Source organism: Bos indicus x Bos taurus, chromosome 2, assembly GCF_003369695.1.
Source record: "Bos indicus x Bos taurus breed Angus x Brahman F1 hybrid chromosome 2, Bos_hybrid_MaternalHap_v2.0, whole genome shotgun sequence".
In the NCBI taxonomy this organism is placed as follows: Eukaryota; Metazoa; Chordata; class Mammalia; order Artiodactyla; family Bovidae; genus Bos; species Bos indicus x Bos taurus.
This window is the reverse complement of record NC_040077.1, coordinates 115,743,254-115,753,693: the sequence shown is the minus strand read 5'-3', so window position 1 is coordinate 115,753,693 and position 10,440 is coordinate 115,743,254. Positions and strand designations below refer to the sequence as shown.

The window sequence follows — 10,440 nt, the reverse complement described above, 5'->3', positions numbered from 1 at the left end:
GTCCCCTTCTCCTCCTGCCCCCAATCCCTCCCAGCATCAGTCTTTTCCAACGAGTCAACTCTTCACATGAGGTGGCCAAAGTACCGGAGTTTCAGCTTTAGCATCATTCCTTCCAGAGAATACCCAGGGCTGATCTCCTTCAGAATGGACTGGTTGGATCTCCTTGCAGTCCAAGGGACTCTCAAGAGTCTTCTCCAACACCACAGTTCAAAAGCATCAATTCTTCGGTGCTCAGCTTTCTTCACAGTCCAACTCTCACATCCATACATGACCACAGGAAAAACCATAGCCTTGACTAGACGAACCTTTATTGGCAAAGTAATATCCCTGCTTTTCAATATGCTATCTAGGTTGGTCATAACTTTCCTTCCAAGGAGTAAGTGTCTTTTAATTTCATTGCTGCAGTCACCATCTGCAGTGATTTTGGAGGCCAAAAAAATTAAGTCTGACACTGTTTCCACTGTTTCCCCATCTATTTCCCATGAAGTGATGGGACCAGATGCCATGATCTTCGTTTTCTGAATGTTGAGCTTTAAGCCAACTTTTTCTCCCCACTTTCACTTTCATCAAGAGGCTTTTTAGTTCCTCTTCACTTTCTGCCATAAGAGTGGTGTCATCTGCATATCAGGTTATTGATATTTCTCCCGGCAATCTTGATTCCAGCTGTGCTTCTTCCAGCCCAATGTTTCTCTCGATGTACTCTGCATATAAGTTAAATAAGCAGGGTGATAATATACAGCCTTGACGAACTCCTTTTCCTATTTGGAACCAGTCTGTTGTTCCATGTCCAGTTCTAACTGTTGCTTCCTGACCTGCATACAGGTTTCTCAAGAGGCAGGTCAGGTTGTTTGGTATTACCATCTCTTTCAGAATTTTCCACAGTTTATTGTGATCCACACAGTCAAAGGCTTTGGCATAGTCAGTAAAGCAGAAATAGATGTTTTTCTGGAACTCTCTCTCTTGACTTTTTCTCAAAGTCATAATTGAAAGCAAAAAGTTAGCCCGATAGTCTCAGCAGTAGGTTCTGAAGAAACAAAGCAGATCTTAGAATCGAAGAGTCATGGTAGACCCTTCGCTGTGTGCAGAGTGAGGAGGAATTGAGTTGGAACCCCACTCAGACCCCAAATGTTACCCTGAGCAAATCCTTGGACCCCTCTGAGCCAGAACTGCTAATGAATCTACCTTGAAGGACTATGCTGAGAATAAACACAATAAAGTACCTGACATGTGGTTAGTCCCTTTCTTCTAAGAAAGCTAAGGATAAAAGCTAACATGGTGTGCAAAGTTTCTTATATTTACACGAACCTCATTAACTGGTAGTCATGATAAATGTGTGATTTTTTTCAGACCTGGCAACACAAATATATATGGGACAAATTATTCCAACTAGAAGACTTTCTGGAAAAGGTAAAACTGGAGGCAGGGTTTAGTGGGGAAGGAGGGATAAACAGGTAGAGCATTTTTTAGAGCTCTTTTCTTTAGAGCAGTTTGCTCTGTATGATACTATGATGGTGGCTACCTGTCATTATATTGAGTTTGCCAATAAGTTTGTTTGGACTTTTCCATAAGATGTAATGGAAGAATCCAAATGAACTTTTGGGCAACCCAATACTTATCGAAACTCATAGGATATATAAGACCAGAATTCAACCCTAACATAAATTATGAACCTTGGGTGATAATGACTTTCCAGCGTAGGTTCAAGGTTGCAACAACTGTAGCTCTCTGGTGTGGGATGTTGATGACTGTAGGTGTAGGGGGGCAGGGAGCATATGGGAAATCTCTCAAACAATTTTCCTAAACAATTACTAAAACAATTTTACTATGAACCTATATCTAAAACTACTCTTAAAAATACAGTCTAGTTCAAAAAAATAAACATGATTTAACTTAAACTAAGGAAACTGATTCACAGAGAGACTGTGGTTTTCTGGGGACATGAACTCAGTTGGTGGTTGGGGTTCTTGGTTTCTTTGGCCCTTACCCTGAGTATTGATTGGAGAAAAGAGACAGAGATAAACCAGCATGGGATATTCATTTTGAAACCCATCATCACAAAACCTCCTACCCCATAGCCATCCCCTTGCCAAGCAACTTGCCCATAGTTCAGGTACTTTCAAAATAAGGACAAAAGTGAATCTGCAAATAAATGAGAAAATTCTTTGACTTTTTAGCTGCAGAACCTTATGACCTACAAGGAGAGGCAAATTAGGGTGCTTTGCTTCCACACGTGGAATTCCACTTTGTCTGGGGTTCAGCAAAGAATGTCTGCAAACAGGAGGATTTCCCTCTGAAACTGAGGGAAAGAACGTCACTAGATGCTGAGCGAGTGATCCCAATGCCCAGGAAACAGGCAAGTTTTCATCAAATGAAACTCAAGGGAGGGTTAGACTTGCACTTAAAAACTGCTAGACGAAAACAAAATTTAACATTTTAGAAGCATGCTGTTTTATTAGAAGCATAACCCGAGGAAGGGGTCAATGCTAAAATAAGCAGTTGGATGAGGTCAGCGATGTTTCACAAGGAAATAGCCTCAAGGTCTGGTGAAACTCTCCAGAGGAAGCTCGTGGAAACCATAACAAAGGAAGTGGTCACTTGCTCTGTGTTAAGCCCTGAAGATGGTATTTAAGGGAGGGCCCCTGAGACAAAGGGCGTCAGACCTCCCTCCCTTCCTGAGTCTCCCTCCTCACCTCTCCTGAGTCCAAGTCCTCACCATGGGCTGCTGTGGTTGTGGAAGTTGTGGTGGCTGCAGTGGTGGCTGTGGCAGTGGCTGTGGTGGTGGCTGCGGTGGTGGCTGTGGCAGTGGCTGTGGTGGTGGCTGTGGTGGTGGCTGTGGCAGCTGCAACAGCTGCAGATGCTACCGGGTGGGCTGCTGCACCAGCTGCTGCCCCTGCTGCTATGGCTGCTGTGGGGGCTGCTGCAGCGTCCCCGTGGTCTGCTGCCACCACCGCACCTGCAGCTGCAACTCGTGTGGCTGTGGCGGTGGGAAGGGCTGTTGCCAGCAGAAGAGCTGCTGCCAGAAGCAATGCTGCCACTGAGTGGCTGGTGGGCTCTGCCTCCCAGGGTAAGAGATGTTGGGAGCACAGCTCACAGCGTTTGGTAAGACTTCTCCTCGGACTTCCCTGGTGGCTCTTATGGTAAAGAATCTGCCTGCAATGCAACAGACCCAGGTTCAATCTCTGGGTCAGGAAGATCCCCTGGAGAAAGGAATGGAAACCCACTCCTGTATTCTTGCCTGGAGAATTCCTTTGACAGAGGAGCCTGGTGGGCTACAGTCCATGGGGTTGGGTCACAAAGAGTCGGACACAAGTGAGTGACTAATACTTTGACTTTTCTTTTTCCCTCCATCCCTCCCGCCCACTTCCTCCTGTCCCAGGAACCTGGCTGCCTTGTAACTGATGGTTCTGCCCCTTTACTCTGAGGTTTCAGGGCTTGTTCTTTCCCGTTAGTGTGGTATCATGATGACATTAATTTCTTCTCCCTGTATCTTCAGAACTCAGCATACGGAGGTATCTATTCCCTGTCACCTTTTTATTTTTTGTCTCCACTTGGGGAAAAAAAAAGATGAAAGATGACCATATATTATCAACATTAGTGCTTGGGAACACAGCCACTCATGTCAAAAATCTATTTATATTATAAATATGAAAAAATTAAATAATGATGGTAATAATTCATTTTTTTAGAAAACATTACATTTGATGGACTTTTTGTTCTATTCTATTGTCCATTTACTAATTTTTCCCCTATTTCAGTATTGTTAAAAAAAAAAAAAAGGAACTTTTTCTTAATTAAAAGTGATCTTTATTCTGATATGTCTCTCTGGACTATGAGATAGATAGCTGCCCATGGGTGATCCAAGAGCACAAAAGACAAAAGGTGATACCCAAAGATTGGGATAAGTTTCAGTTAATGGACGATTAGTTCTCTACTATCCTATATCTGGGTTTATAATAAAGATAGGAATTTGGGGGAAGTCCCCAACCTTTGGTTGTCAATATCTTTGAGGGAAGTTCCTAGGCTCTCCTACAGATGCTGTTGTGACATCTGTGTCTGCAACTGAGTTCTGGCTTTAAGAGTTGACTGCACCAGTCTTCAGAGGTCAGAGCTTCACTCCCTCGTTCCATGTGTTTCTTACTCACTCTCATTCAGCAAGCATGGCTGTATTAGGCTAGATATTCAGCCAAGTACTAGAGGTCTGAGACTAAACAATCCTTTGCCCTCAAGGAGTAGACATCTCAGAGGAAAACGGAGAGTCAATTACAATATAGCTTTCTATTTCAGTTTTCTTTGGTCACTTTTCTCCAGGATGGATCCTACATCAGCAATCCAAATAGATTTTAGGGGTACATAACTGCAGCCACTGTGCTGAGTACCAATGTAAGAGACACTCAATTCATTTCCTGGATAAGCCAATCAAGGAAATAGTTGATACTTTTCACAAGGCTTTTCACCCAGCCTCCCAGCTGACCAGTTCCTCCTCCCTAATAACAACCCCCCCCCCCTCCTTTTTCCTTTCTCCTTCCTCTTAAGCCTCCTCTGTAGCTCCATTCCCAACATTGGTACCCAAGGCCCAAGCCTTCATCTTCTTCTCCATCGTTCTATGCCCTCATCTGGCCTCTACTATTTTTTCTTTCCCATGGTACTCAACACTTCCTAACATACCATATAACCCATAAATTTACCATGCTTACCCTTTGTCATTCCCTCCACCTCACCCCACACCCAACAAGAATGTAAAAAGCAAAGATTCTCACTCTTTTGTTCACTGACCTATTTCTGGCACCTAGGATAGTCCCTGGTACGAGTCCAGTTCAGCTCAGTCGCTCATGTCCAACTCTTTGCGATTCCATGAATTTCAGCATGCCAGGCCTCCCTGTCCATCACCAACTCCTGGAGTTCACTCAAACTCATGTCCACCGAGTCGGTGATACCATCCAGCCATCTCATCCTCTGTCATCCCCTTCTCCTCCTGCCCTCAATCCCTCCCAGCATCAGAGTCTTTTCCAATGAGTCAACTCTTCGCATGAGGTGGCCAAAGTACTGGAGTTTCAGCTTTAGCATCATTCCTTCCAAAGAACACCCAGGACTGATCTCCTTTAGAATGGACTGGTTGGATCTCCTTGCAGTCCAAGGGACTCTCAAGAGTCTTCTCCAACACCACAGTTGTATATACTCAATAAATAGTTTTGTAATGAAGAGATGATTTTTCAAAAAGTGTTTAATCATGGAAAATGTCAAACATACACAAAGGCGGAGAATAGTATAAGAAACGCCTAAGAACCATCACCCAAGAAAACAACTGTTAACGTACGGCTCATCCCTTGTCATCTATGCCCTCCTCCACACCCCTCCCATCACCGGATCATCCAGACCAGAATCCCCACGTCATCTCCGCAGCAAATATGTTCACATTTCTGGGAACAAATGGATTCCTCGTCATCTCTCTCTGATTTAGACTATGGCTAAGAGCTATCCGAGGAATGCGGCAATAAACTTCTCAGGGTCCAAAGCGAAGTGGTCTCTCAGGAAATCATTTAGAGGAAAACATGATACCCTCACCTCTAAGAAAACTTCAGCTTTCCCTGGGAGGGCCCTACAACTTATTCTTTGCCACTTCCTAGGAGCATCTTGCTAACTTATAGGCAGACTTCTTAAAAAAATCACAGGAGGATGAGAATAGAAAATCCAAACCTATAGGACAGTGACCCAAGACACCTGGGGAGACCTTTAATCAATGGCATTTTCACTACTAGCCTTCAGAACCAAGCACTGTTCATCTTTGGGGAGAGTTTTCTGTTTCAGCAACAGATACATGAGGGGAGCTGCCCGTGAGAACGGGGTCCTTTGTCCGAAGGACACAGCTCTGGGAGCTGCCTCAGTCCTTGAGGGTTTGCTTGCAAACACAGCTCTCTGTCCCGCCACCCCAGAGATTAGGCGCTTATTTACTGCAGGCACCTGGAGTTCTGTGCAAACTTCTCACGCACAGAGAAATGTTATCTGGTGTAAGAAATAATAACAGGGAGCCATTCTCATGCTCTCAAGATTTCTTGTGACTGTTTGTAAGATGTATAGGCCAACCAGGAAAAAATGTCAACTGTCTTGTCTTTCTCACGCTCTTCTGTATAAATATGAGATGCTGAATAAAGTTGGTGTCAGACTGCGTCCCTTCGTGGAGACGTGTCTGAACCTCTCGACCCCATCTTTGTTGTAGTCTCTTGCTTTAGTTTCTTTCTTAGCCCCGCCGTGCACGCTCTCAAGACCTGATCGACTTTGCTAGCTGGCACCGGCAGGTGGCACCCGAACAGGGACTCGGGAATCGGAGCACGACGACGACAGCCGCTGCCCACCAAGACTGAGGTAAGTAAAGAGGAATTCCTAATTAATTAAAGTAAAGAGCAGGGAGGGTGATTGTCGAGAGTAATAAATCATGGGACAAGGCAATAGCCGCCAGTTATTTGTACATATGTTGAAAACTATGTTAAAAGGTAGGGGAATTCATGTAAATAAGTTACAGCTAGAAAAGTTTTTACTTTTTATAGAAGAGGTTTGTCCCTGGTTTCCAGAAGAAGGAACAGTTAGTCTGGAAACTTGGAAAAAAGTAGGAAAACAATTGCAGACGTATTATTCCTTACATGGTCCCAATCGTGTTCCTATGGATGCTTTTTCTTTGTGGACTCTCATAAGAGACTGTCTGGATCCTGAACATGAGGGACATAAAATTCAAACGGCTCTCAGAGATTCCATAGGACCCGAAGTTGCAGAGCCTTCTGCCCCTCCGCCTGAGCCGCTTTATGCTGTGCCTAAGGGAACAGCTTGTAAGGCTGGAGGGAGTGATGATGTGTTAAGCTCTGATGAACAGAAAGAGTTAAATGAACAAGCAGCTCAGTACCATAGAGAGGGATATGCCTTGGGAGATGATGGTTAACATGCAATCCCCCTCGGGAAAAGGGGAATTAAAGCATTCAGGGCTTTCTGAAGAACAGCTGGAAAATTTAATTCAGAAGATTGTTATAACAGTAAAAAAGGATACACAGGGAGATTCCCACTCCAGCCAGCCTGCGCCTCCAACATATCCTCCCTCGGTTCTTGCTGGACTCGATCCACCTCTGCCTTTCATAGAACCGCGAGAGCTTATATCTATCCCTGCTTCTTTGCCCGGTGAAAACATAAAAATTAAAAGTGAGATATTATTATCTCCTCTTCAACAAGCGATTAAGCGAGCTCATGAAAAAGGAAAACATATTCCCGAGTTTTCAGAAATCTATCCAGTATTTGAAAATGCTCAACAGCAGAGGTATTATGAACCGCTGCCCTTTAAGCAACTGAAAGAGTTAAAAATGGCTTGTGCACAATACGGCCTGACTGCACCATTTACTCAGGCTATTATAGAGGCTTTAGGAAATCAAAATCTGCCACCTAATGATTGGAAACAGGTTGCTCGGGCTTGTTTATCTGGAGGAGATTATTTACTATGAAAATCTGAGTTTGCTGAACAGTGTGGGATCACAGCTGATATCAATCGGCAACAGGGACTGAACACCACTTATGAAATGATGGTGGGAGAGGGAAAATATCGAGACACTAATAGTCAACTTAATTATTTGCCTGGAGCCTACCCTCAGATTAGTGCTGCGGCTCTACGAGCATGGAAAAAACTTCCAAATTCTGATTAAAAGACCAAAGATTTGTCTAAAATTAGCCAGGGGCCAGATGAACCATATCAGGATTTTGTTGCCCGCCTGCTTGAGACAATTGGTAAAATGATAGGGGATGAGCAGGCGGGGATGGTGTTGACTAAACAGCTTGCTTATGAAAATGCCAATTCGGCTTGTCAAGCTGCTCTGAGACCTTACAGGAAAAGGGGAGGCTTATCTGACTATATACGGATTTGTGCTGATATTGGCCCTTCGTACATTCAAGGCATAACTTTGGCCTCGGCATTACAAAGAAAGACAGTCAAAGAAGTACTGTATCAACAACAAAAGCGGGATAAAACTAGTGGTCGGCTTCGAGTCCCTGGCTCTGGCTTCTTTTCTTGTGGCCACATGGGTCATCAGGCCACCCACTGCCCACAGAAACAGGCCCGGAGACCTGCTCAAACCCCTAACCTTTGTCCTAGGTGTAAGAAAGGCAAACACTGGGCAAAAGATCGCCGTTCTAAAACTGACTTACAGGGAAAGCCACTTCCTCCAGTCTCGGCAAACTGGGTGAGGGGCCAGCCCCAGGCCCCGAAACAATGTTATGGGGCGATACAAAATCTGACCAAATTGGAGATGCTTCAAGGCCAAAACGCATAACTGTTACCGAGTTGTTCAGAACAACTGCAGATAGTACAAGATTGGACCTCAGTTCCTCCACCTACACAGTATTAACTCCTGAAATGGGCATGCAGGCTTTACCAACTGGAATTTTTGGCCCTCTTCCGAAGAACACTATGGGCCTCCTATTGGAGAGAAGCAGTACTACGATGAAAGGTTTATTAGTAGCCCCTGGAGTCATAGACTCTGATTATATGGGTGAAATAAAAATTATGGCCCATTCACCACAGGGCATAACAGTAATACAATCTGGTCAACGTGTTGCTCAATTAATTCTACTTCCTACAATTCCAGTTGGAAAAGCCATTAAGCAAGAACGAGGATCCCGAGGTTTCGGGTCTTCAGACGCTTATTGGATTCAGGCCATTAATAAACAGCGCCCTGAGCTGCTACTGTATATTCAAGAAAAGCCTTTTAAAGGTATTTTGGATACTGGTACGGATGTTTCCGTCATATCTCAAAAACATTGGCCTGATAAATGGCCTAAGCAGGTTGTAATTTCTACTTTATAAGACATTGGGCAATCATACAACCCAGAACAGAGTTCAACCTTTTTAAAATGGAGGGACGAAAGAAGACATGAAAGACATTTTCAACCTTATGTTTTGCCAAGACTGCCGGTTAATCTATGGGAGAGAGATGTTATGATGAATATGGGGGTATATCTTTATAGTCCAGATAAAAAGATTAGTAATCAATTGTTAGACCAAGGCCTTTTACCCCATCAGGGGTTGGGGATAAATTCACAAGGGCCTTTACAACCCCTGATCCCTGCAGTTAAAAATGATAAAGAAGGTATAAGATGTTTTTAGGAAGGGTCATTGATCGTCCTGCAATCCATGCTGATCCGATAAAATGAAAGTCTGATGATCCAGTATGGGTTGATCAGTGGCCCCTATCAGTAAAAAAGATCACGGCCGCCAATCAGCTTGTGCAAGAACAGCTTGCTCTCGGCCATATTACCCCGTCAAATTCACCTTGGAATTCACCTATTTTTGTCATTAAAAAGAAAACAGGTAAATGGAGGCTATTACAAGATTTACAAAAGTTTAATGAAACAGTGGAATTGATGGGCCCCCTTCAGCCGGGGTTGCCTACCCCCATGGCCATTCCAAAAAATACTTACAAGATTATTATTGACTTAAAAGACTGCTTTTATACTATTCCCCTTGCCACTAATGACTGTCAAAGATTTGCTTTTAGTGTCCCTTCTACAAATTATAAAGAACCTATGAAAAGATATCAGTGACAAGTTTTACCTCAGGGAATGGCTAATAGTCCTACTCTCTGTCAGAAATTTGTTACTCAAGCTTTAAAAACCACTAGGTCCTTGTACTCCCAAATATATATTATTCATTATATAGATGATATTCTTTTGACATATCAAGATGAAGAGTTGCTATTAACAACATTCGCTTATATGCAAACTACATTACAGGATTATGGTTTGATTATCCCAACAGAAAAGGTGCAGCGCTTCCCCCCCATTCTCATTTGGGGTTTTTTTCTGGAAAAAAAATGGTTTCGAGCTCAAAAGATAGAGATTCGTAAAGATAACCTGGTTACCTTGAATGATTTCCAAAAACTGTTAAGAGATATTAATTAGATAAGACCTTACTTGAAGCTAACTACAGGGAAAATAAAGCCTGTTTTTGATATTCTGAAAGGTGATCCTGATCCAACTTCCCCCCAAACTCTGACTCTGGAGAGAAGACAAGCCTTAGATAAAGTTGAACAGGCCCTGTCTAAACAACAAGCTACTTATTGCGACTATACTCAAGAATGGGGTTTATATATTCTTCCTACTAAACATGCTCCTACAGCAGTCTTATTCCAAGGATTGCCTTTAAGATGGCTTCACTTGCCTGCCTCTCCCTCTCGGGTACTAACCCCCTATTATGATTTGGTTGCTGCCCTAATAGCTCTTGGGCGGTCAGAATCCACTATATATCTAAAAAGAGACCCACATTTTATGTGTGTTCCATTTTCTAATATTCAGCAGGACTGGCTGTTTCAGTTTAGCGACAATTGGGTTATTGCCTTAGCTGGTTTTAGTAGACGACTTGATAATCATTATCCCTCAGATAAAATTTTACAATTTGCTCACTATCACCAATTT

At 43.3% G+C, this 10,440-nt stretch overlaps 1 protein-coding gene across 1 annotated transcript; it reads left to right on the top strand.

The window, feature by feature from the left end:
* Positions 1-6,372: 6,372 nt before the first annotated feature.
* Positions 6,373-7,352, top strand: LOC113876258 (endogenous retrovirus group K member 7 Gag polyprotein-like). Its single transcript, XM_027515271.1, has one exon. It carries the CDS (start codon positions 6,431-6,433, stop codon positions 6,926-6,928), a length of 498 nt encoding a protein of 165 aa, XP_027371072.1. The 5' UTR covers positions 6,373-6,430; the 3' UTR covers positions 6,929-7,352.
* The last annotated feature ends 3,088 nt before the right edge of the window (positions 7,353-10,440 follow it).

What these genes read in the sequence shown, in the direction of transcription:
- LOC113876258 (XM_027515271.1), top strand. Translation starts at nt 6,431, where the DNA reads ATGGGACAAGGCAATAGCCGCCAGTTATTTGTACATATGTTGAAAACT.